Source organism: Beta vulgaris, chromosome 7 (genome assembly GCF_026745355.1).
Source record: "Beta vulgaris subsp. vulgaris cultivar EL10 chromosome 7, EL10.2, whole genome shotgun sequence".
Classification (NCBI taxonomy): domain Eukaryota; kingdom Viridiplantae; phylum Streptophyta; class Magnoliopsida; order Caryophyllales; family Amaranthaceae; genus Beta; species Beta vulgaris.
In genome coordinates, this window is record NC_079208.1 from 37,961,938 (window position 1) to 37,989,841 (window position 27,904).

At 37.7% G+C, this 27,904-nt stretch overlaps 1 protein-coding gene across 1 annotated transcript; it reads left to right on the plus strand.

Moving 5' to 3' along the window:
* Positions 1-10,119: 10,119 nt before the first annotated feature.
* Positions 10,120-15,133, plus strand: LOC104899312 (protein DETOXIFICATION 18). Its single transcript, XM_010686482.4, is given in 9 exon segments — positions 10,120-10,561; positions 11,971-12,261; positions 12,373-12,796; positions 12,799-12,916; positions 13,326-13,412; positions 13,515-13,571; positions 13,668-13,906; positions 14,070-14,188; positions 14,298-15,133. Coding segments are annotated over 9 exon segments (1,731 nt in total). The 5' UTR covers positions 10,120-10,294; the 3' UTR covers positions 14,427-15,133.
* The last annotated feature ends 12,771 nt before the right edge of the window (positions 15,134-27,904 follow it).

The following is a 27,904-nucleotide window of genomic DNA, read 5'->3' on the forward strand; positions in this document are numbered from 1 at the left end:
GTTTGCATGGAAGGAGACCTTCTCCTAGGAGGTTTCATAAGTCTCATCAGCACACGTGGCGCCTGATCCCTCTTGATAGCAAGTTCCCCCTCTACCATGCCCCCTCTGTATGCTAGAGCCCTCCCACCAACTTGCACCTCAACTTTGATGCCGATATGATCGATCTACTCTCTTCTTATAGCATCCCAAGCAATGAGGAGGAAGGTGTGTTAGAGTCAGGCAAAGATTCCGAGGAACGTCGCAAGAGAGAGAACTTTGAAGAATCCCCTCTCTCCTACAATCCTAGCCCATGATGGACATTTGACAACCTACTTGGTGGTGTTCTACTGTCTGTGTTGACACTTAACATTTTAGTTTATTGCTTTACTTTGTCTAGTTTATGTTTCAATGCTCTCCCTTCTCCTCCCCCTTTCTATCAATTTTTAATGATACTTAGCTCCTTTGGTCTATGTATCGCTCATAGGAGGTCTATTGTTTTTAATTCTCTAGGCCTAGTTGCCTTGTATTGTTGCATATCAATGAATTTTGGTTATGTTTACTTTGTCGGGTGCCAACATTTCTATGCTATTATATGCCCTTATCTGCTCCTTACTTTGATATCGCTCTTATACTTCAATGTTGGTGTTGATGTATTTTTATTACCTGTGTTTCGCATGATTGGCATCTAAATTTTTTGGAATGGGACTTTGTCCACTTACCCTCTGTTTTCCCTTTGTTAGGTTCCCTTCTTCTAGGCACAATTGGTTTCCTCCCACCTCCCTCTTTGACAAGCTACTTTGGACTCCAATTCTATGCCACCACCACCTGGTGGCCCACTATCTCAGGACTTTACTTGTTCATTAGGTGGGCTAAACCTCGCTAGATACAATCTCATGTTGGCCGCAACAACTCTGGCCGCAGTATTTTTCACAATAATTGTTCTGTTGTTTGTTTGTTTTCTTTCTCGTTCCATCGAATTCTCATCCGTTGGGTTGTGCTTCTTTTGTTCTTGATACTAAGCTTGCAAAGGTTGATACAACCTATTATGAACCGAATGTTAACCATCCGCTATGCGCTTTCGGTGTTTAAGAGACCTGCCAAGTCAACTTTAGTTTATTTCGAATAATAAGTTGGAATATACAAGGGGGAAAGAAACTTGCAGCTCTTGCCGAACTTGTTTATATTCGTAATAAGTACAAACCAGATATTATGTTTATCATTGAAATGAAGACCTCACATCAAAATAGTCTGAATATTTTAAAGGCTCTCCATTTTGATCCTAAAATATCATAATTGGCTCCATAAATCACTGTGGTGGTATTTGGGCCCTTTGGAATGATTCCAACATCCATGTCTCTACTTACACTACTACAAATCGATGTGTACATATGGCTATTAACTTTAAACATACCAATCGTAATTTGATTATTACGAGTCTCTATAGTCCGGCTCAAGAACAAGAAAAAAATGAATTTTGGGATTATTTTCAGGAGTACCTTTCCTCCTACACCCTCCCCTAGCTTCCCATTGGTGATTTCAATGAGATGCTCACACCGGAGGATAAAATTTGTGGCCAAGGTCTATCACCTAATAATCTACGGTGTCTCCCAGAATTATTAAATGTCACTCATAGTGTGGATGTTCCTACTATCCAACCTTCAATTTCATGGTGCGTCGTCACTATCTCCTACTCTATTAAGGTTAATGGTCATACTAAAGACTGACACAAACCATCCAGAGGTCCTCGTCAGGGGACCCTCTTTTCCCGTACTTGTTCATTCTCTGTATCGATACTCTAATGAAAAAAATTGACGCTAGCTAGAGAGTAATGTTCCAAAATCCGACATAGGTTTTAAACTCTGCCATAGAAGATCTACCATCCCATGCCTAATGTTTGTTGATGATAGTCTTGCTTTTTGCAAGGCGACTTCCTCAGCCTGTAATAAACTCAAATCCATTCTAGATGACTTTTGTGTTATGTCAAGTCATCTGATCAATTACCACAAATCAGCCCTAGTATTCTCATAAAAGATCCCAAATTCCAAGAAAGCCCCCTTGGCTAGTCACATCAACATGACTCTTATGTCTTGCCTAGGTCGCTACTTGGATATCTTTTTTAGCTCTCATTATTCGACTAAGCATGATCATAATCACATTTTGACTAAAACTTTGCAAAACATCCGAAATTGCGATTCAGGGTTCCTTTCCAAGGCAGTCCGCCATACCTTGATCCAAACCAACCTCGAAGCACTTCCTGTTTAATCCTGCTCCTCTGATCTGATTCCACTCCACCTTTGTAAGGCAATGGATATTGTCCGCTGCCAGTTCTTCTGGCGCCAAGAAAATTAAAGGACAAAAATAGCTCCCTCTGGTTGCCTGGAAAACAATATGTTCCCCTAAATCCCAAGGCGGATTAGGCCTTAGACGAACCATGCCTCTAAATCAAGCTTTCCTAGCCTATTGGTTGGAATCTGATTTCAAATAAAACAAGTTATTGGTCTACCCTAATAAAGAAAAATATCTACATACGAAATCATTTTTTAATACACCACAAAACCTTCTAACTCTTACATTTGGAAAATGATTTTGGCTCAACGAGATCTGTTACGACAAGGTATCTGATGGAAAATTGGAAATGGGAAAAATATCTTGTTTTGGCTTGACAACTGGTTGGGCTAAAACAACCTCTGCTCTATGCTCAAATGTAGCCCCTCCACTCTTGATTTAAACTTAAAAGTTGCCTCTTTCATCACTATTGATCATTGTTGGGATCTCGTAACTTTAAGCCAAATACTGCCATCTCATTTGTTGTTAAAAGTACAAGGGGTCCCCATACCGACCACTGATATCACCGATACTCCTAATTGGGGGACCACTTCTAGTGGCATGTTTACAAATAAATTCGCAACATGGCTCGCTCATGATCTTCCCCCAAAACCACTATGGCCTTTTCGCTGGCTATGGAAACTTGATATACCATCAAAACTACAGATTTTTCTCTGAAAAATTTGTCACGACAACCTCGCTGTCCGAGCAATTATGTTCAAACGCCACATTATACCTACCAATTAGTGCCCCCAGTGTGCTGCAGGAATTGAATCTATGGGTCACCTATTCTTTTCCTGCCCTATTTCCAATTCTTTTTGGAACCTTCACGAAGTACGTGATTGGATCTCTCCACCTTGGTCCTTCACCAATGTTTGTGACTTCCTACAAGACACTAATCCGAAAACCAGATTACAACCTTTTATTTTTATGTTTTGGAGCATCTGGAAAGAACGCAACGCTCTAATTTTCAACAACGATATTTGGTTGTCTTTACGTATTCCACATCGCACTAAGTTTGCGCTCTCTAAGTGGACATCCGGCTTACATGTTGACCTATGTCATGCTCAAGGTTCTCCTACTACAAGAGCTTTCCCACTCTCATTCCCCCTTCCTTCCGGGCTACCAGCATACCTTGGGAGCCTTCTCCTCCAGCCACCTTCAAGCTCAACTTCGATGGTTCAGTTCGTGGCTCTACGACAGCAGCAGGCTTCTTCATTCGGGATTATTGGGGTACTCTCCTAAAAGCTCAAGCTATAAACCTGGGTCACTCTTAAGTTCTTATAGTAGAAGGTAGAGCTCTACGTTATGGTCTAGTACTTGCTACATCAATGGGTATTCAAGACTTAATTATAGAAGGGGATAACTTACAAATCGTTAATTATCAATAATATCTGGTCGGTTCCATGGAAAATAGCAAATATTATTGAAGACTCCAAACTGCTCATGAATAAATTCAACAATGTCCAAGTTCGTCATGTCTATCGAGCAGCTGACTGGATTGCCAACATTGGCCACTTAGTTTCCTCTACCTTTGAGATCACTGACAATGTACACTCTTCACTTTCTCCCATTCTTCTATTCGACACTTTAGATCTTTCCCTCGAAAGAAAGACAACCTAAAGTTGTTTTTTCTTACCTTTAGAAAAAATTGCCACAAATTGCAATATATACAACGAAAAGAAAGCAAGTATTTCTCTTCTACCTCTGAGTTTATAATATTTTTTTTTTTGGTAATAAAGGAGCAGTTCATAAATATTAAAAGGAAACAGTTACGAAACGAGTTTGAGGAGAAGAACTCTCCTAGGAAGCAAGGCGAGAATTAAGTAACACATTGTCTTTCTCGCTAACATAAATATTCATACAAATCGGGGGAGGGTTAGACAAAATACAAATGGTGTTGAAACCATCTCTTCTCCCTTTTGCTTCCTTTGCTAGGGCATCTGCTAAACCATTTGTTATTCTACCTTCATGGGATAAGGTCACGTCGTGCAACTCGCGGCTCAACACCCTACAATCATTAGATAAACTTGGCATATTAGTAGTTGAGTTATTTGGCAGATGAATTTCCTTCCAAGCCGTGAGACAATCTGTTACTAACATCACTTTTCTCCACCCTTTACTTTTTATCCAATTTAAGGCCATAAGGATAGCTTTAAGTTCAGCTTCTTCTGCATCAAAGGCAAAAGTTTTCGACTGAATTCCTTCAACCCAAGTACCTAGTTTGTCCCTACAGACCGCTGTCAGGCCAGCCTCCTTGGAAGAGTAAAGAAAAGAAGCATCGGTGTTTATTTTTAGATATGAAGGTTAAGGAGGAAACCATGAGTTGAGGGGGGGTGTTAGGAGCTTTTCCCACCTTAGGATGGCTCTGAGAATAGAACCATTCGGTGGCGGCCAAACAAATGTTTTTAATAAGGACACACGACTTTATGTTTTTCTTTTTAAACACCCCAGAGTTTCTTCTAATCCAAATGGACCATAATGTGAAACAAAATATTACCTTTAAGGGAACTTGAGCATGGGAGGAAAGGCTACTGGCAGTAAGGTTGCTTTTGAGCCATAATTTAAAAGAAGAAGATAAATTCCTGTCAATTTTTAGAGCATCCCAAATTTCAGAGGCACGAGGGCAGGTCCTAAGAATATGATTCATATCTTCTGTAAGAGCCGGACAGAAGGTACAGTGCTTGGGAAAGGAATGAATTCTAGAGTTGATGTTAGCATTTGAAGGCATTCTACCCCACCAAGCTTGCCAAATGAAAAAGAGGTTTTTCGGGTGACCCGGGCACTTCCATATCCAGTCCCAGGAGTTATGCTTCGACCTAAAAGAGTTATGCTTCGACCAAAGGCAAAATGTCTTGTCGTTATTGGTAGTGAAGAGGGTGGCTCGCACTTCGTCAAGTGCTTCTGCGGGGAGGTCTAAGGAGCTTAAATTGAGGATGTCATTGTTTCTAATGGGACTCAGCCGAAGTTCCATTTCATGGGAAAGGAGAGGGCCTTGGACCAGAGATCTAAGGTTCTCTCCAAAGAGCCACTTATCGTGCCATAAGTTGATATTATCACCGTTTCCCACTTTTCAAGCAATGCTATTTTCATAAATATCTCAATCTATTCCAATGCTATTCCAAACGTGAGAGCCTTTTTTAAAGCTAGTAGGGTATTCTTTGTTATACACATACTTTTCATGAATTATTTTTGAGGCCCACATTGTTCCGTTGTCAAGTTTCCAACAAAGTCTAGCTAAATTAATAAGGTTAATGTTTCAATTAGAAAGGCAACCCAAACCACCCTGGCTCTTTGGTTTACATATACTCCTCCACGCAATCCAGTTCATTTTTCTTTTGTTATCTTTCCCGTTCCAAAAAAAATTGCTACAAATTGAGTCCAGTTTGGCAATAATTGAATTGGGGATGGCTATGGGGTGCATTAGGTAGCGGGGTATAGCTTGGAGAGTGGAGTTTATAAGAACCATCCGCCCCGCTTTTGTAAGGGGCCTGGCCTTCCAAGCTGCCAACTTTGAAGACATCTTATCAATGAGGAAAGACAATTTGTTTTTTGAGGGCTTCCTATGACAAAGAGGGAATCCCAGGTAAGTTCCTAGATCATTTGTGCTAAGGATGTTTAATTCTTGTTCAAACTCATCCTTTATTTCCATAGCTGTATTAGGAGAGAAATAAAGCATGCTCTTGCTCTCATTGACCTTTTGACCCGAGATTTGAAAGAAAGCTTGAAGGGTGGCATTCATGGTGTTTAATGTAGACAAGCTCGCCTCCCCAAACAGGAGAATGTCATCTGCGAATAGCAGATGGGAAATCTCAGTAGAGCCCCTCCTCCACTTTAAAAGGAACCCATCCTTTCAGAGCACATGCTTCATGAATTTTTCTAGAAAGGTACTCAAGGCAGATAATAAACAAATAAGGTGAAAGCGGGTAACCTTATCTAATTCCCCTAGTAGGCTCGAACTGATGGGTTCTAGTTCCATTGATTTGAATCGCAGTGGGACCCGAAGATACACAACTCATGATAAGCTTAATAGAGTCGCTTGTGAAATGGAAGTACTGGAGGCAATGTTCAATAAAAGGCCATTCTAGCCTATCGTATGCTTTTTCTAAGTCGAGTTTCAAGGCAAACAAGCCTTTTTTCCCCTTCTTTTTATTCATGGAATGAATGATCTCAGAAGCAATGATGAAGTTCACCTCAGAGCCCCTCCTAGGAATGAAACTGTTCTGATTTGCGGATATGATATCTTGGAGATGAGGTCTAATCCGGTTAACAAGAATTTTTGTAATCATTTTATAATTTGTGTTTACGAGACTTATGGGTCTAAATTGATTAACTCTAGTAGGATTCTCAATTTTTGGGATTAGAGTTATAAGGGTCGAGTTAATAGAATATGGAACTCTACAATCCTTAAAGATCTTATTAACGTGAGTCATTCAATCGCTTCTAATATTGTCCCAGAAATGTTGGAAAAAAGAAGCATGATATCCATCCTCACCCGGGGCCTTATTCTTCCCTATGGCAAAAATGGCATATTTAACCTCCTCCATAGAGGGACAAGAAGTACAATCAATTTTCTGGCTGGAAAGAATATTAGGCGGGTGATTACTTAAGCTTGACGAAAAGAGTGATTTATAGTAATCTAGAAAAACCGAGCTGATGTCCTCAAGAGATGAAAAGGATTCGCCCACCTCATTTTTTTATTGAAACAATCCTATTTTGCTTACGTCTAATTATCGTTGAGAGGTGGAAGAAATGAGTGTTTTTATCCCCTAGCATTAGCCAATTTGTGCATGATCTACACTGCCAGTAGCTCTCCTCTTGATTGAGAAGATGCTCAAACTTAATTTGGAGTTCATTTTCTAAGTCAAACAAAAAAGAGTTGCAGGGATCATTTTCTAAAGCAAGTTGAATCTCGTTTAAGCGGGCCTGGGTCCTTTTCTTATCTCTTGAAAAATTATTAATTAAACCAGCCCAATTAGTGAGTGTGTCCGCTAGATTGAAGAGCTTTATGTCAAGATTTTGGGACAACCCAGCCCAAGTTTTAATCACAATTTCATCAAGCATGGGCTCAAAAAACCAACTGGGCTCAATCTTAAAGAATTTTTTATAAGGGGCCGGAGGGGAGGGTCTGAAATTAATAAATATGGTGTTGTGGTCAAAGGACAAACGAGGCAGGGTTTGGGCTACAGCAAGGGGGTATTGTAACATCCAATCTGGGGAGGCCCAGCAGCGATCTAGGCGTTCGAAAATTGGTCGTTTTTCCTCTTATTAAATCAGGTGAACTTGTTTCCCACGAAACCCAGGTCTGTAAGATTACACTTCTCCATTGTTTCCCTATAAGCCATCATATTACATAATTTGGGTTGATTTCCTCCCACTTTTTCATGGTTAAAGGTGATCTCGTTAAAATCTCCAATAACCAACAAAGGTAAGCTGATGTTATGGGATTTTTTTATTAAGTTATCCCACATTTCCATACTACCTTTGTGTTTAGTATTTGCGTAAATAATAGATAAATAGAAGGAGGTTGTAGGGTTTACCTGAATAACTTCATGTAGTGCACGGGGTTCTCTTTCTACTGTAATAAAGGAATGAAGTCCCTTATACCAGAGGATTAAGATTCCGCCCGAGTACCCAGCCGGCTCGACGGTCACATAGGAGTTGAAAGGCAATGATTCCACCACATCTTCCATATCTGTATTAGCAACTTTGGTTTCCGTAATCGCAACAAACATCGGGTCATGGTCCCTAATCAACTGTCTGATGTTCCTCCTAGACCCTTACCTAGCTACTCCCCTAGCATTCCATAGAAGTATTGACATTCCGAGGTTTGGTGGGGGAAAACTCAGTATCTCTGCCATAATTTCCGGTGGGGTTGAGTGGCTTGGCGCCACCATCCTCCCCGCTACGGAGATGAATACAATTTCGCTGTTTATCTTCATGTTCATCCCGGACATTCTTTCTCCCGTTTTCTTGCAATGTCCCCATGCGCACTTTAGAGTTATTTGGTTGCATGGTTTTGTCAACCGAATCCATTTGATGTTGTCGGTTGCGCTTCCCGCTTGCACCATGAGCCAGTTCTTTGTAATTGATAGGGCTTTTTGTTCTCGTGGAAGAACGGGTGTGGGATCCGCCAGAAATTGTAACTCTCATGGTATCACTGCATAGTTAAGTCCCTTCCCAACTTCTTGGTCCACCATGTGATGATAATTCCCATTAGCTTTGATATCTTGCTGACATCCGAGAAACATGGAATGTGCGCTGGCACCATTCGATGTGGTTCTTCAGGATATACCATTTGCATCGTGAGATACATCTGTGGAGTGTTCTCTGGATTAAGGATTATCTCTCTTAACTCCCAAGGGTGGACTTTTGACCAATTGCTCATCATGTCCATTCTGAAGAAAAGTGTGCGATTGACCCAATTTTCCGGGAAGGTCATATAGGGTCTTGTATGAACTACGACTGAGGTTGCAGGGGACAGGATCACATGGATTGGGGTTGGGAATTTTATTGGGGGCATTAGTAAACCCCGAGTGTATGTGATGTCGGGCAGAAGTGGAGAGAGTCCCGGATCCTTCTCGTCCACCGGAAAAGGAGAAGCATGAATGCTAGAAAGGTGGTTTTTTTTGATTTTTTTTCGGGTAAGAAAGATAAAGGATGGGTAAAATTATCTAAAAGGAAGGAGGGTGGGTTTAAAGGTGAAGAGGTGATGTGAGAGGCAAGGAGAGGGGAAAAGAAGTTTGCGTGAATTAAGGGTGAGGTGCAAGGACCTCTGAATAGAAGTCCCATCTGAGGAGAAAGGTGGTTCGACGGTTGCAAGCTAGTCTGAAAAGGAACGATAGCTAAAGATTTCTTTTCCAATACATTGCAGGTCCCTTTTATTCCCCCAACATCCTACAATATTTTTTTGTATTGCTAAACGACGCCCTAGTTTCTCTATTAACGCCCTAAATATACCACAATAAATACAATGGCCCACCTTCATGTACTATACTCATTGGAATACCCCTCCATGTATACGAATAGCAAAATTCTACAATTATTAGTGACTAGTTTATATTGCCTAATATCACACACACATTGCACCAAGATCTGGAAACAAAAGACATAGATGGACTGCTCTCAAATCTCAATCATCTTCAACTAATTGATATTCTCTTCTGCCTTCAGGTTCTCTTTCTCAAAACTCTCTCTTTCATCTACCCCTTTCCTTCACTTCCTATCTACCCTCCACTTTCTCCCTTTCCCTGCACCACCACCACCACCATCACTGTCACAAAATTTCCGGCGAGCTGTTACAAAATTTCCGGCGAGCTTAACCCCGATAACCAAGAAACTGATTTTTTTTAAAAAAAAAAATGGTGAGGGCGTCCAGAGTAGACGCTCCACCACAGGTGCAGGCGCCTACCATGGACGCCTGCGCCTGTGGTGGGGCGTCTACTTTGGACGCCCTCACCATTTTTTAAAAAAAAAAAATTCAATTTTATTTTTCTCATAAATTTGAATCTTACTTTCTTTTTGTGAGATTTATTATGTGGATGTGATTTTTGTATTGTGGGATTTATTTTGTTTGGATGGCCGGTGGTGGGGCATGATTATTGCCGACAGTGACTCTAGTGGTGGGGCATGGTGATGGCCGACGGTGGCTCTAGTGGTGGGGGTGGAAGGAGTGGGAGTGAGGGGAAGGGAAGGGAAGATAAAGAAAAAGAAAGTATAATAAAAAGAAATAAAAAGGTATAAATACAGTATGAAAGTATGTATGTTAGGATGTTAGTAAGAAATTATAGGACGTCAAATAGCAAAACCCATATTTTTTTTCGTTGTCAGGAAGTGTTCAATAGTCCATTCATTTTCTCCACGACTGGAGGAGGGCCCACACGGCCTACAGTCCTTGAGTAACTCAAGCCAACTCCTCTGCCTCCTCCTCCACACATTCCCGTATCAGCACCACCATCAATCCGCCTTGTCCAGTCTACCACCACCGAATATGGCTACGACGCCATTTCACTCAACCTTACTTCCGAGTAAACTGAGCCCGAGTTCACTCAGCTCAACTCGTCGGAGAGTAGTATCCTCTCAGTGTAAGTGCAGCTCAGTTTCAGCTCTAAATAATGGTCCGATCCGAGTCAGGACCAGTTCCGTATCGCCGAGTTTTGGGACTCGGAGATGGGCTAAGATGGGAGACCACGATCAGAGATTGGAAAATGATTTCGGGGATGAACGATCCTCACTTAATTCTAAGGAAGATAGCCAGGTATATGTTGCACATTTGCTTTATTCTCTGTTTCATTATTAGCAAAAGATGTAGCAACTACATAAACTGTTACTTATTAGAACCTCTTTTTCAATTACAAAGTTAGCTATTATATTTTGAGGATATTAATTAATATATGAGGCATTACTTATAGTTTTGGAGTTACTTATTAGAATATTAAGCATTACTAATAATTTATTAGTTATAGGGGTTATTTATATAAATTGAAATTAAAAGGGAGTGCCAGCTAGACTTGCTGATAAGTTTTAAAAAGTTCTATTTTGTTTTAAGGTGTATTTCATTTACTTGAACCTAACGGGATATATATGAATTATTCTAAATTTAACTAAAATGATCATAAGTGGTTTGGATTTATTTTAACTTATTGAGTGTCAAATCTAAATTTATTAGACCAGCTTGTTTTTCTAAAGTCAAGAGAATGTACCCTTAATAAGGTTCATATAACACCTTATAATATATTTTCAATAAGTTTAAATAAATTTTGTATCAAATGAGTTCATGTAGAAATGAGGTGGGAAAAAAAAAATTGGTTTGGCACACTCCAATACTTTGGATAATATTGAGGATTGAAAGTATATCGACTTTTTTTTTTACATACATAAACAATATATGTACTTAATTGTCTATTATATGGTGTTGCAACTTGCAAGCTTTTACTAGTAATATTTTTAACTATTTATAATTTATTTGAAAATTAATATCAGAATAAGTTAGCAAATTTAGATACTATATTGATATTACTCATATTAGTAGTTACAAAGCCTGTGTGATGCACCCCCTTCAAGCTGGAACTGGGAACAAGACCCAGCTTGAAACAGAGAGAATGATGTTACTGACAAGACAAAGCTTTGGCGAACAAATCAGCTAATTGAGACTGACTGGAAACATGAGAAGTACTAAGGAAACCAACATCATCTTGTTTATATATGTAGTGGTAATCCCTTTTGATATGTTTTGCGCGCTCATGAAACATAAGATTATGTGCCAAATGATCTGCAGCCTTGTTATATTACAGTACACAGTACGAGAAGAGACACTGATTTGAACTTTTTAGAACTTCTCTAGTTTTTCTGAACTTGTTAACTTTTCTGAACTTTTTTGAACTAATTAAGCTGAAGAGAACAAACCCTTAGCTAGTCTTATAAACGTATGAAGTATGTAGTACTAGTAGTTAACATACATGCAATTGTCTAGTTGTCACTCCATTTGTAGAAAGGGAACCCATCCTAGTAGGGTGTCTCTTTTCCCTCGGACTTATTGGTTATTGGCTGCTTATGTAGTTATGTTATTTGGTTGCAAGTGGTTTTTATGTTAAAATAAATTTGCTTAATTACCTTGAACTTCTAGCCTATAATTCTCAAAATATTACATTACTCAACGCTCAACAGGAAGAGGGCGAACTTTTATCGCCAAAGATGAGGAGCAGTAGCCAGTACAATGATGGTACGACACCATTGCTGGAGGTGGAAGGAGAAGAAAGAAAATGGTGGGGGGGAATGATAGACTCCAAAGAAGCTAAGGAGCAAATACTTTATGCCTTGCCTATGGTGCTAACGAATGTGTGCTACTATCTCATTCCGCTGGTTTCTGTTATGTTTGCGGGTCATCTGGGTCAGCTTCAGCTTGCTGGTTCTACTCTTGCTAATTCTTGGGCTTATGTTACTGGTTTTGCGTTCATGGTCAGTAGTCGTACTACTTCTTCGTAATTATTTATATTATTGCTATTACTATTATTTGCTAATCCTGTGGTCCATATGCTAATGAACTATGAACATTGTTTGTGAATGTAGCTTGGTCTAAGTGGTGCACTTGAAACACTATGCGGGCAAGGGTATGGTGCAAAACTATACAAAATGCTGGGAATTTATCTTCAAGCATCATGTATAATTTCATTCTTTTTCGCCATATTAATATCAGCAATCTGGTGGTTTACTGAACCCATTCTGATTTTCCTACATCAAAACCCTGAAATCTCTAAAGAAGCAGCTACCTTCCTCAGATGTCTAATACCAGCAATTTTTGCCTTTGGGACCATCCAAAACATCTTGAGGTACCTCCAAACACAATATGTAGTTTGGCCTACTGTTGTGTGTTCTGTTGTGCCTTTGCTCTTGCATTTTGGTATCAACTATGTGTTGGTTTACTGCACCCCCCTCGGTTTTAGTGGCACCGCATTGGCTACTTCCATCACATTTTGGATTTCAGCCGTAATGCTTTTCTTTATGTGAACTATAGTAAATATTGCAAGCACACTTGGACTGGGATTACCAAGGAATCGTTTCATCATGTCATTGGCAACTTGAAATTGGCTTTACCTTCTGCTGCTATGGTCTGGTAAGTGGTGCAACTTTGATTTCCTTGTTGAGCTCTGTTCACATCAACTAAAAAATGTAATATATTCTATAACGTTGAGCTTAAATCAGGAAATGCAGATTTATGAGTAAAATCAGTTTGAACTTGTAAAATATCAGTAAACTACATAAGAGAAAAGCAATAACCAGCTTCAATTAGTAAAAAGAAACAAAAAATAAGTTCTAATCAGTAAAAATAAGTTTTCGTTACTATAAAAAATTTTACAATTTACCATAATGCTGGTTCTTTTTGTGAACTATTGCATAGATACAGTTTGGTTTGAACCAAGTGAACTAGTTAGTGAACAAGGTCGATATTTGTTTGTTTTTTAACATTTTTGTCCTTGTCTAACATGTGAATGTGTACATAATTTGAATGATGTCTCGATCAGTTTGGAGTATTGGGCATTTGAGATCTTGGTGTTGTTGGCTGGCCTGTTTCCGAACTCTGAAATAACCACTTCTTTAATTGCAATGTGGTAAGAATAATGGAATGTGACTCACCCTTTTCCTTAAGCTATAGCATAGATTTAACAACGTTAAACTCTTATGTGTGTGATAATCATTTTTCCTATCACCAGCGTTAATACAGAAGCAGCTGCTTTCAACTTTACATATGGCTTGAGTGCTGCAGCAAGGTACTTCCGTAATCTCAATAATAGTTTCTCTCAACTTTAATGCTAATACCAAAAGCTGGAACAAACGTTAATCTTTGATTCTTAACTTTTTGGTAGCACGAGGGTTTCAAATGAGCTTGGAGCAGGGAGGCCAAATCAAGCGAAGCATGCAATGGGTGTGACATTGAAGCTTTCAGTCCTGTTAACTTCTATTGTACTTCTTGCTCTAGGTTTTGGCCATGATGGTTGGGCAGGTTTCTTCAGCGATAGCACTGATATGATGCGTGCATTTGCTTCCATGACACCTTTGGTTTGCATTTCAATCTTTCTCGACTCCATTCAAGGCATTTTATCAGGTACTAAACCGTCAAAATTTTCATTTATCAATACAATCTTCGAGTACATTCACTATACATCCGAGTGTACCTAGAGCACTATACACCCCCTCACATTCTCCAGCATCTTGTGTAAACTTACTCTCGTGCTTGCTAAATTATATTGGTTTTGGCCTGTCAATAGCGGTGTGCAGGGGATGTGGCTGGCAGCATTTAGCTGTTTACATAAATTTGGGGACGTTCTACCTCATTGGCATGCCAATTGCATGCTTGCTTGCCTTCAAGTTCAATTTGTATGTCAAGGTAATACTACATCAATTCTCTCTTTTTGGCACTAAATTTGTACTAATTATTGATGAATGTGTACTAACTTAATTCCCTTTTTTATGTGCACTATTATTGGGTGATTTAGGGTTTGTGGGTTGGCTTGATATGTGGCCTCGTGGCTCAAAATATCTCTCTTTTTATAGTTACTCGATCCCAGAATTGGACTACATTTGGGCTTTCTCCTGATGGTAATGAAAAATTGGGCTTAGTATGATTGTACATTCTAATCCAATTCTGGGGATTAATTATGAGTACCTCCAATCAGATATACATTGTCGTCTAGATTATGGGTGAGAAACAAGCTCGAGTTCGTTGTATTTATTGGCTTCAATATAAAACTCTTACTTCTCACTTGTACTATGATGACGTATCTAGATTGGAGAGATGATATGGTATAGATTTTTTGTGTGTGTATGTAGAGAACCATATGATGTAAGTTGGATTTAGATGTGATTTGATGATTAATTGTCCATGTTGATCCCGAGCAAACCGTGGAAACTAGCAATGATGATTATTCAATGTATACATATTACGAGCCACATGCGGGAACTTCGAATAACTCACATGATTCCGTGCACGACGCAAATGAAGATTTAGATGAGACCTCAAAAGCATCTACTTCATTTAAATGGGAATTTCATAGCTTCTCCGAGTTCTCCCCTGTCTTCTATCATTATGTCTTGTTTTGCTTTTAGGTTAAAAGAAACACACCTTGTTATTTCATTTAGGTCCACTCACTTTCATATGTGTGTTCTTAATTTTATATTTGGCCCTATTGTCCATTATTATTTCTTTTCTTTAGGTTTCTCTTAATCTCTGTATATATATGTGCCTTGCATTGTTGATAGATATTAGGTTGTAAGATATATTATTCACTTTCTTCATTTATTTCAAATACACACAAAAAAATCATTGAGATGAGCATTGTCTTCTTCATCCTTCAGATAATAAATCATTATTTTATCACTACAGTTTTCATGGTATCATAGCACCATAACTAGCACTCGTCTTTATTTTTCCCACGTAAATCGTTTCTCATATTTACCTCTATTTTTTTGCTTCACCATTGGTCTAGTCATATCAATATTTCACCTACCTAAAAGCTGTTAATCTTTTTCACTCATCTATCATGACTGTCATATACTAGAACAAACACATAAATAGACTAATTTCAAACTCTTATCCTCCACCATGTGAACCACCCAAGTTATGTCCTTTCTCCTGAACTCCTTAATGACAACAATTATAATTAACCAATGGAGAAAACCTTGCATTATCTCCCTAAAAGACAAAAACAAACTCAGTTTCGTAACTAAAAAATGTCTTAAACTAAGCATTGCTTCACCCATCCTTAGCCAACGGGAGCGATGTGCCAACATGGTTATTTCTTCGCTAATCCATTCTATGACCAAGGATATAGCTTCAAGCATTTTGTATTATGGTTCCCTAGTAGCGACTTGGTCTGAACATGAGTTTCACTATACTCAAATGAGTGGAATAAAATATACAAGATTCACAAAGATATCACAAAAAACTTCTCTCAAAACAGCCTTTAAATCACTTACCAAGCTAAAAAATTTCCATGATGAATACATGGATCCCACTCACATACCACCACATGTACTTGCGATTCAACTAATTCATGACTAACATATTATGCACTTTCTCATGGGACTTAATGAACTATATAACACAACCGGGGGCAATCTCCTCATGAAAGTGCCTCTTCCCTATGTAAACCAAGCTTACCATGCACTTCTTGAGGAAGAAAGGCAGCAAGATATTACGGATGCTACTGTGGAACCAAAAGCATCGACTATGGCTTCTTTCAACAAGAAGTTTGAGCAAGGATTTAACAACAGATTTCAACTCAATGACTACCAAAAGGGGGAATAAACCGACACTGGTTACAGAGGAAACACGATGAAGAAGAATAACAATTATTATGACCATTGTAAAATACCCGCGACTCTCCACAAAAAGATGTTACATGTTGAATGATTACCCACTGAACTACAAGTTCAACAACAACAACGAAAAAGGCAAGAAAGTTGCAGCTTATTGTCATGGAGACACCACTTGAGAGTCGAGATGAAGAGGGTGAAGGTGGAAGTGCGAATGGGAAGCCTATGATCAGTCAAAGGCAATACAATCGTCTCATGGAAATGATCAACAAACAAAATCTGAACAACGGAATAAGCACAACTCCGCACAACTCCGCCACGACCATGCTCCCAGGTAAAGTCTTTTGCCCCTTGATTTCTATTACGCAACCCATATGGATTTTGAATAGTAGTGAAACCAATCATATAATCACTCACCTTTCATGTTTCATAAACTATAAGAAAATCACTAGTCCTTACAGTAACATTAGCACAGCCAACGACCATAAGCTGAAGTGAAACACATAGGGCAGTGTTCGTCTAAGACGACACAACCTCATTATGTATAATCTTCTACATGTTCTCGAATTTCACTTTAATCCCATCTCCGTCAATAAACTCACCTCTCGTTTAGGATGTAAAATCTTATTATCTTTTTCTACTTGTTTTCTCCACGATCGTTCCATAAGCATGGTTGTGCCTCTTAGTAAACACAAAAATGGACTAAACTATGTGGACTCAACCCGGAGAAAGAAGATGAAGTTGATAAGACCACTCTTGCTGCAAATAGCTCAGTTTTACCATTTTCAGAGGATAACACCCAAAAATATTGTAATGATGTTTCTTTTCCTATTACCTTAGACTATTTTGCTCAAAACTCTTTTTGTAATGTTTCAATGTTCCTACAAATTAAAAGTCCAATATTTTCATGTGGCATTTGCATTTGGGCATCTTCCATTTGATAAATTACATTTAAAACCTTGTTGGCCAGATGGCACATCAAGCACACATATTTTCCATGTGTTCCCACAAGCGTGTCGAACTTGACAATCCATACCCACTAGCTGCATTAAAACTATATCCCCTTTTAAACTCATTCACACCGATACTTGGGGTCCTTACAAATACCCAACTCATGCCGGTCACAATTTTTTGTTAACTATTGTGGATGATTACTTTCGTAGTACATGGACCCGTTTAATGCAATCCAAAACCAATATGATATTTGTTATCAAGTCCATTATCGGTTCTGCCTGAACACATTTTGACACAATAATTAAGACCACTAGAACCAACATGCCTTCAAATTATGTGAAGGCTATGCCAAAGAGTTTTATCCTTAACATGGAATAGAAAATCAAACTAGCATCCGAGACACCCCTCAACAAAACATAGTTGTTGAACGCAAACATCACCACCTTTTGAAGATAGCTAGGGCCCTACAATCAATTTCAATCTAATTTACCTATTAAATTTTGGGGATGATGTATTCTCACGGCCAATTAGCTCATAGATCGCTTTCCTCTCAAAAGTCTCAAACACGCAGCTCCTTTTGAGTTTTTTCTTAACAAAAAGCCAGAGTACCTTCATCTCCGTTATTTTGATTGTTTTTGCTTCGTTACCACTCTAAAAAAGGATCGCAATAAATTTTCTTCCCATGATAGGCCCTGCATTTTATAGGATATTCCTTCGAGCAAAAAGGGTACAAAGTCATGGACATTGGAACAGTCGCCCTGTTCACTAGTTGTGATGTGATATTTCATGGAAACATTTTCCCCTTAAATTTATTCAACCCTTCCCCACCTTCCCACTTTTATAAATTCTCTCCCTTGGACCATATTTATATACCTACCTCCACTCCACCTTTTCTTGATGTGACAACTCACCCCACAAATACACCTACTTTCCCTCATCCCCATGACCTCGACACTTCAATTAATACCCCCTCCTCTTACCCGTTACTCTAGCCCACCCCTCAAGACACTTACATTATCCTCCTTTAACTCACTTAGCCCCACCCTCCTCCACTCCTCTTTCTTTAATCCCTAGTTAACCCATTTCTTCCTTTTTACCCACAAATCTTCCTGACTCCACTCTCAATCGATCTTCCTGCACTCACAAACCACCCACCTATTTACAAGACTACGACACCACTATTCCCAACTCCCTCCTCATTGGTCATTGGTGAAAACTTGTCCAATTCTCTGCATTACGTAATAAGTTTCATGCATTGGTCTCTTCTGTTGCTTCTCACCATGAACCCAGGTCTTACAACAAAGTTGTTCTCCATACAAATGTGAGCTATCATGCAAGCCTAGCTTAATGCGTTACTAAAAAATCACACATGGGATTTAATTAACCTTCCCTAAGGTAATAAAGCCATCGGCAAACATTGGGTCTATGAGCTGAAATATGTAATGATGGCACCATTAACCGCTACAAAGTGCATTTAGTGGCTCGTGGCTTTTCTCAAATTCCTGGGGTGGGTTTCGATGAAAAGTTTTTCCTTATCGTCAAAATGACCACCATTTGCTATCTTATTTCTCTTGCTACTGCTCGGTCTTGGCCCTTACACCAATTGGATGTCAATAACGCCTTTTTTCACGATGAACTTCACGAAGCCAGCGAGTCATAATCCACATAACCAGGTATGCAAATTCAAAAAATCAATATATGGGCTAAAGCCAGCGAGTCATCAACGGTTCGCTGAACTCACTTGAGCTCTTCTCTTACATGGTTTCTCTCAAGTCCAAAAATGATTACTCCATGTTTGTCCAACGCCGTGATAATGATTTACTATCATCGTCTATGTTAACGGTCTCCTTATCATTGGTAACAAATCTTAACTCATCGACACTATCATATGTTACTTGGCTGCCAAATTCAGCATCAAGCATCTCATCAAGCCCGCTATTTCTTGGGATTCGAACTTGCCTACCTTCCTAAAGGAATCTCATTCACCCGTCATAAATTTACCCAAGAACTCTTTCATGATAGCGGTATCTCCCACTACAAATTTGTAGCCACTCCTTTCCCCCTCAACCAAAAACAAAATTATGAAAATAAAATAAAAGTAGTTTCTAGTTTTCTGTTGTCAATTTTTAAAATTAACATGTTTAGTATAAGTATGACTAATTTTAAGTTTAATATATTGTAGACATGTAATCTTGTCTCCCCAAATTAGTACCCGGTTATAGTACATATCATCGTCTGTAAGCGTGATTTTATCTGCTTACGCGGTGTGATCGCATAGTTGACTACCGCATTGTAAATGTTTTATTAAAAAAATGTTTTAGAAGTCGTCAACAAGTCTTTGGAGGAAGACTAAAAAAAACTTAGGAACATCTTTGGAATTTATCTAATGTAGATTTTCGCATCATGACTCCATGAATGGTCAAGAACCAAAGATTGAGTTCGGAGGTGAGAATACAAACACGGTCGTGAACCACGTTCGCCCATGGCTTGCCTCTACTAAATATCAATTCATGTAACAGCCCCCTTCATAGCTTACCTTAAATTAATTAAAAACTATATTTTCTAGCATCAGCGGAAGCAATATCAAAATTAAATAATACGGAGGTTGTCACTTGCTGGACTCAACCCATTAATAAGGCTGAATTGACTCTGCAAGCTAATCTTAAAAGAACATTCATCACACAAAAGATAAGTTAGTTATTACATGCCCAAAATAAGTTTATAACGTAAATTCGAACATTCTTCATAAAACAGAAGTAAGTCGCAAAATATGATCATGTTCAAGCTTGGATCCACTATGATAGTTGAGACATGACTTCACTACAGCTAACTCTTCCATCAGACTACCTTAGCTTGCTATTCCCTGCACAAGAGTCTACCCCCACCAGGACAGGTTCACAGAACAAAAGTCAGCTTACACTGGTATGCAAATCAACCCAATAAAAAAGGATTATGGTGGCTGAAAACAAGGAGTGTTCACACTCTAAAGGTGTTTTGCAAATCAATACGTTAAGGAAATGAACTGTTATGGTAAGAATACACAATCTAAATGCTCATAGGTTTATTGCAAACATCTACATACAAACACAAGTTGAAAATGTTTACTTTAGAGAGTCGGAAGAAGATAACACAATGAGGTGCATTAAGGTGCAACCTCCACACAATTTGGAGTTAAGCTCCTACTATTTTCTCGCTTGCAAGCTTTTATAGGACATGTCCTCTCACACATTACACACATTCCTCCTCACTACGCAAAATGGATTCACATTCTTTAATAATAAACACACTTACTAAAACGGTTTGTAAAAAAAAATCACATTAAAACTTAAGTTGTAAAAATTGATTCAAAGTTTGGTTAAGGATGGATTAATGGACTTAGGACAGTAGCTACATGATTTTAGGAATGCAAAAATAGTTTTAAAGAATCCACACAATTCGACCTAACCAAACATAAGAATAATTTAGTTTTGATGTGCGTAAAATGGTGATTTCGGACCTCATAAAGAAGAATACTTTGAATAGAATTTGATCCTCGATTATGATTGAGTAATATAAGTAAAACAAATCATGTTTAAGCTACTGTAAGTACCCACATACTATTGGAAATATTCCCCTTGAAAAGGTTATAGGAAATTAAGTATAGTTCATTCTTAAAATGTAGTTTATAAATGGTTTTCGAAACCCCTAATGTAATGTGGAAGGCCGTAGAAAATTCCTATGAAGGTATATCATGGACACTAAGTATTCTTTATCAAGAGTAACTAACAATAAGTTCAATGCAATCCTTTTTCGACATTGATAACATTATCAAGTAATATCACATAGAAAAACATGCCTTTAACAACACTTTTTAGTATAGAAATTCTACTTCCATCCTAAAAGATGTTCTTAGCTAATAACACATGTTGACCCTTGAGTTTTGAAGATGACCTAACCACAAAAGACATAGTATATTTTATTTATGTTGTTGCAAGGTAATTCATGCTCGAGCTAAGAGAACACTTGATTGAAGATTAAAGCGGAGAATTAATCAAGATCGAAGTAAAGATGTTCGAGAAATGAAGAATCAAGCATGGAATGAAGATTAGAATACATTAGGGTATTTATTAATCTTCTTGTTAAGGTTGAGTAATAGCTTTATTAAAGTTCGTGGTGAATTCTCAAAGGAACTTGGTTCTGTTCCCATGAAAGGAACAGACCTGGCACTATAGGAACAAGGCTTAGGAACAAGACTTAATAATTAGGGAACAAGACTTTAAAACTAATTTAGGAACTCTAAGTGACTAATATTGTGCGCCTAAGGTATTGTGTGCCCAATATAGTTGTTAGAGTTTTTAGGGATAATTTGACTAAGATCCATAATTTTAGGAAGTTAGTTTAAGTTTGTTAGGAAAAGATTTTAAATAGATTTTCTGATTTTAAAATATCTGATTTTCAAATCTTATCTTTTTAAAATATATATTTTATCTTTTATTTTTTAGATTTAGTTTTCGAAAAAAGAATAAATATATTATTTCCGGTTTTTAAGAGCTTCGGATTTTTCGAAATAAAAAATGTTTTCCGGTTTTTGTAAAAGATTTCGAAAAAGATATTTTTTCCTAAAAACTAGCTAAAAGATTTTATTTATTTATTTCCTAAATTCTAGCTTACACGCCTAAATGATTTACTGCTTCAAGTTTATGGAGTTAGTGGATTTAGTGGCATAAGTTAATTATCCTCCAAGTATTTAATTAAATTAAATAAGATTAATTATTCTCCAAGTTTGCAAAACCACGTACTTTGTTACTGCTTCTATGAATGAAGAGTAATGGTTAGTGGATGATGTACATGACTTAGAATAAATAATTTAATTTAATTAATTAATTAAAATCATGGAGAACATGTGATAATGGTCTAAGTTAGTGGAAATCATGTCTTGTCTTAAATGTCTATAAATAGCGCCTAATTCACTTGAGAAATTTGTCTGACATTAGTAAAAATGTGTCTGACTTAGTTAATTTGTCTTAAGTTATCTAAAGTGTCAGTGCCTTTCCTTAAGAGAATTCATACTTACATTAATCGAGTTTTATTACTCTTCCATTGTTTAAAAAGTGTATTTTTGAGAAAAAGGGTTTGAGTGAACTCTTGTAAGTGTGAGAAAGCTTTGAGTGAAGCAAGAGAAAGAGAAAGAGAAAGAGAAAGGAACTTCGAGTGAAGTTTGAGAGAAAACGTCAGTTGTTGGGAACTGTCGTTGGGAACTTGAGTTGAGTGACTTAAGTTGAGAATCGAGAGAAAAGTAATAGGTTGTAATCAGAGTTGTTTTGGCCTATTATAGTGGAAAGTTGTTTAAAATCCCTTGTGGTCGAGGTTGTTTCTTCCTACTAGGCCTAGGAAGTTTTTCCTCGTAAAATCTCTCGTGTTCCCATTGTTTGTTCCCAAGTTTACTTTTAATTCCGCAAAAAGTAGTGCTTATTCTCTCACTATAATTCACCCCCCCTCTTATAGTGCTCATATTATACAACAATTGGTATCAGAGCGGGAACTCTAATATTCAGGAAACCCTGTTGAGTTCAAGATCTTGAAAAATATGAATACTAGAGAGAAACTGGAAGAAGGGTACTCTACGCAGAGGCCACCAATGTTCAATGGTAAGTTTTACACTTACTGGAAGAACAGAATGGAGATCTTTATCAAAGCCGACAATACCAGGTATGGAGAGTCATAGAGGTAGGTGATTTTGAAGTCACTACCACTAATGACAAGAATGAGGTAATTCCTAAATCTATATCTGATTTTGATAAAGCTGATTTCGAAAAGATGGAAATTAATGCTCTTGCTATAAAATTGCTTCATTGTGGTCTTGGTCCTCATGAACACAATCGTGTCATGGGATGTAAAACCGCAAAACAAATTTGGGATCTTCTTGAAGTCACTCATGAAGGTACGAGTGAAGTTAAGAGATCAAAAATAGATCTTTTGATGAACCAATATGAACTTTTTCAAATGAAATCAAAAGAGTCTATCCAAATGTTTACACGCTTTACTAATATAATTAATGAGCTAACATCTCTTGGTAAAGTGATTACATCTGAGGAACAGGTACGAAAGGTCCTAAGGAGCCTTCCTAGGGATCGTTGGATGGCTAAGGTAACTGCCTTCAGGAAACTAAGGACTTTACTAAGTTCAATTTGGAACAACTTGCTGGTTCCCTCATGACTCATGAGTTGCAATTGGACAATGAGAATGGAGATATGTCCAAGCAAAAGTCGATTGCCTTAAAAGCTGATGAAAGTGAAGGCTCAGAAACAGATGAAGAAGAATCTGCTCTCATGGTCCGAAAATTCAAAAGAATGTTTAGGAACATGAAGAAAGGTGATTACAAAGGTAAGAATAAGAAATATTCTAACAAACTTGTTTGTCATAAGTGTGGCAGTTCTGAGCACTTCATCAAGGATTGTCCCCAATGGGAACAAGAAAAAGGCAAAGGAAGGGAACAGAGCAGAGATAGGAACAAAGAATACAAAAACTCCTATACTCGATCTGACATGAAGAAAGCTATGGTTGCTGCATGGGGAGACTCTGACTCTGAGGAAGAAGATGATCCTCAACCAAATGAGGAGACTGCAAACTTCTGTCTTATGGCTCTTGACAATTCCGAATCTGATGAAGAGATTGAATCTCTTGAGGCAAGTCTAGACACCATCAAAACTCGTCTTAATTCTTTAAGTAAAGAAAAATTATTTGAGTTTATTGTTGACGCTGTAAATGATTGCAAAGATGAAACCATTAAACTAAAACAATGTCAAAATGCTTTAAGTGTAGCAAAGGAACATACCTCTTGGCTTAAAGTGTTCGAGTTGATATTGAGAAAAGATTTTTCGAATTGTTTGACAAAAATCTTAAATTAAAAGAGGATTTCGAAAATCTTAAAAATGAGAACTACTTGTTGACCTTGAGTTGTCACAACTAAAAGAGTTTGTTCCTGAAGTAAGTTCATTTGACATTAAGTCAGTTCCCTTGCAAAGTTTCAAATCTGAAATAAACGAATTGAAAAATCATGTTTCATTTTTGGAAATTGAAAATAAGGAACTTGAAGGGGAACTGTACCAAATGAGAAATGAAAAGAAAATGCTACCTATTCCAAACTGGATTAAGAATCCTCAAACAAAACGAACTGAAGGTCTTGGTTTTAATCACAAAAAGAATTTGAAAAACCTAAAAAGAGAGTTGATTTACCAAGTGATAAAGTTTGTATGTTTTGTGGGAACACTGGTCATTTTAGGAACTCTTGTCCTAAAAGACTTGGACGAATCAATGAGAACTTGGAAACAAGTAAAGTAACTTGGAAAAAGAAATCTATTGTTCCTGAAGGAAAGGAACCCAAGAAAGATTGGGTTCCTAACTCTAACAATTAGTTTTCTTGCAGGTTGGAGTGAGGGGGAACAACACATGGTACCTAGACAGTGGTTGTTCTAAGCATATGACTGGAGATAAATCAAGATTTCTCTCACTCTCAGCCTACAATGGTGGAAGTGTGACTTTTGGTGACAACAAGAAAGGTAACATAGTTGCCATGGGCAAAGTTGGTAAGTCATCGTCACATTCCATAGAAAATGTGTTTCTAGTTGATGGATTAAAGCATAACTTGTTCCCAATTCTGTGATAGAGGGAACTGTGTGAAGTTTAATAGTGAAAAATGTTTGATAGTCAACAATAGCACAAAGGATATCATTTTGGAAGGAACAAGGAAAGGGAACACATATGTTGTGGATCTCAACCTTGTTCCCAAAAACAAATTCACATGCCTTAGTGTTATTGATGATGATTCATTCTTATGGCACAAGCGTCTAGGTCATGCTAGCTTTTCCTTGCTTGACAAACTGCGTTCTAAAGAACTAGTTTTAGGTTTACCCTCTACTAAGTTTCATTTAGATCATGTGTGTGATGCATGCGCAAAAGGCAAGCATGTTAGGTCCTCTTTCAAGTCCAAAAATGTGGTGAGTACCACAAGACCTTTAGAGTTAATACATATGGATTTATGTGGACCTATGAGGATACAAAGTAGAAGTGGAAAGAAATATGTGCTAGTAATTGTAGATGACTTCTCTAGATTTACTTGGGTTATTTTTCTTTCTAGCAAGGACGAGACTTATGATGAGTTCCTTGTCTTTGCAAAGAAAGTACAAAATTTGAGTGGTCATAAGTTACTTCACCTTAGATCCGACCATGGTAAAGAGTTTGAAAATTATAAGTTCGATGACTTTAGCAGAGACAATGGATTAGATCACAATTTCTCAGCCCCTAGAACACCTCAACAAAATGGTGTTGTTGAAAGGAAGAATAGAACACTAGAAGAGATGGCTAGGACTATGTTGATAGCTAGTGGACTTCCTAAAAACTTTTGGGCAGAAGCTGTGAATACTGCTTGTCACATTATAAATCGAGCCATGGTAAGACCTTTATTAAATAAAACCCTATGAGCTGTATTTTGGTAAAAAGCCCAATATTACATATTTCAGAACATTTGGATGTAAATGTTTTGTTCATAATAATGGGAAACAAAATATTGGAAAATTTGATGCTAGAAGTGAAGAAGCCATATTCTTAGGATATTCTTCTAGTAGCAAGGCTTATAGAGTGTATAATAAAAGGTCTATGTGTGTAGAAGAAAGTGTGCATGTTATTTTTGATGAAACAGATAAGTTTGATGCAAGCACACAGGTTGAAGATGACTTCGAAATAGGATTGACAAAAGACCTAAGTCTTATTGATGAGACTTTGGAAGACGAAGTCATGGGAACAAAGCCAAGGGAACAACATCCTGTTCCTGTTCCCAATGAGGAAGAAGAGGAACTAAGTGATGATGCACTAGTGAATGAATCCACTATTGTTGAACCTGGTTCCCAAGTACAGGAAATGAAGATGATCAAGGAAACCAAGTTTCCATCCAGGATTTCCAACCAAAGCCTTGGAAAACTCATCGTTCCCATCCTGTGGAACTAATAATCAGTGACATAAATAAGGGAACTCAAACGAGATCTCAATTGAAAAACTTTTGTGCTTTTCATGCTTTTCTTTCTATGTTGGAACCTAGGAATCATGAAGAAGCTCTCACTGATGCTGATTGGATCGTAGCAATGCAGGATGAACTTCATCAATTTGAAAGAAACAAAGTTTGGCACCTTGAACCTAAGCCTAAACATAACAAGGTTATTGGTTTAAGTGGGTGTTTCGAAACAAATTAGATGAGTTCGGAACTATCATAAGAAACAAGGCCAGGTTAGTTGTGAAAGGATACAATCAACAGGAAGGCATTGATTATGAAGAAACTTTTGCTCCAGTTGCAAGATTGGAAGCAATTAGAATCTTCATAGCTTTTGCTGCCTTCATGGGTTTCAAATTGTATCAAATGGATGTAAAATGTGCTTTTCTAAATGGTTATCTTAATGAGGAGGTATTTGTAGAACAACCTCCAGGTTTTGAAAATAAAGAATTTCCTAATCATGTCTTTAAGCTTGACAAAGCTCTTTATGGGTTAAAGCAAGCTCCAAGAGCATGGTATGAAAGACTTTCTAAGTTCCTTCTTGAAAATGAGTTTAAAAGAGGAAAATTGGATCGAACCTTGTTTTTAAAATCAAAAGGAAAACATTTATTAGTTGTTCAAATATATGTTGATGATATTATATTTGGTGCTACTAATGAATCTTTGTGCAAGGACTTTGCTAATCTCATGAGTAAAGAATTTGAAATGAGTATGATGGGTGAGCTCAACTTCTTCTTGGGGTTGCAAATCAAGCAAACAGAAGAAGGAATCTACATTCATCAACAAAAGTACATAAAGGAACTATTGAAAAAGTATGGTTTGGAAGCATCCAAAGTTAATCATACACCTATGGGAATCTCAACCAGATTGGATGAAGATTCTATAGGAACAAGTGTGGATCAAACCAAATATCGAGGTATGATTGGCTCATTACTATATCTAACTGCAAGTCGTCCTGATATTGCTTTCAGTGTAGGATTATGTGCAAGGTTTCAAGCCAATCCAAAGGAATCTCATCTCACAGCTGTGAAGAGAATCCTAAGATACCTCAAGGGAACAGATGATTTAAGCCTATTCTATTCGAGGAGTGATACCTTTGAATTGAAAGGATTTGCGGATGCTGACTATGCAGGAGATCTGGTCAATAGAAAGAGTACATCAGGTATGGTTCAGTTCCTTAGTCATAGTTTAGTTTCTTGGAGCACCAAGAAGCAAAACACAGTTGCTTTATCTACAGCAGAGGCTGAATATGTTGCAGCAGCAGCATGTTGTTCCCAAATGCTATGGATAAAACAACAACTACGTGACTATGGAATCTACTTTGAATGTGTTCCCATCTATTGTGATAATACTAGTGCTATTAGTATTTCTAAAGATCCCGTACACCATTCAAGAGTCAAACACATCCATATTAGGCATCACTTTCTGAAAGATAATGTAGAAAAGGGTCTTATTAAAATGGAATTCTGTGAGACTGAACGTCAAATTGCAGATATCTTGACAAAACCCTTAAATAGAGATAGGTTTGAGAAATTGAGACTTGAACTTGGCTTAATTAAATTGAAATGATTGCTACATTATTCCCCTTTGTGTTAATTCTTTGGCATTATGTCTTGATGTGCATTTTTGATGTTTTTATTTGCTTAAATACATCACAATTCTTATATGATTATTTCATATGTATAAGTAAAAATGTCTGAAAACTGCTCACCAATGTCCAATAATATTCCCCTTATTGTTCATAGGACAATTCTATGCCTTAAGTGATAACAAAGGATTAAAAGAATTAATGGAGTTCCAAAGTAGCAAAAT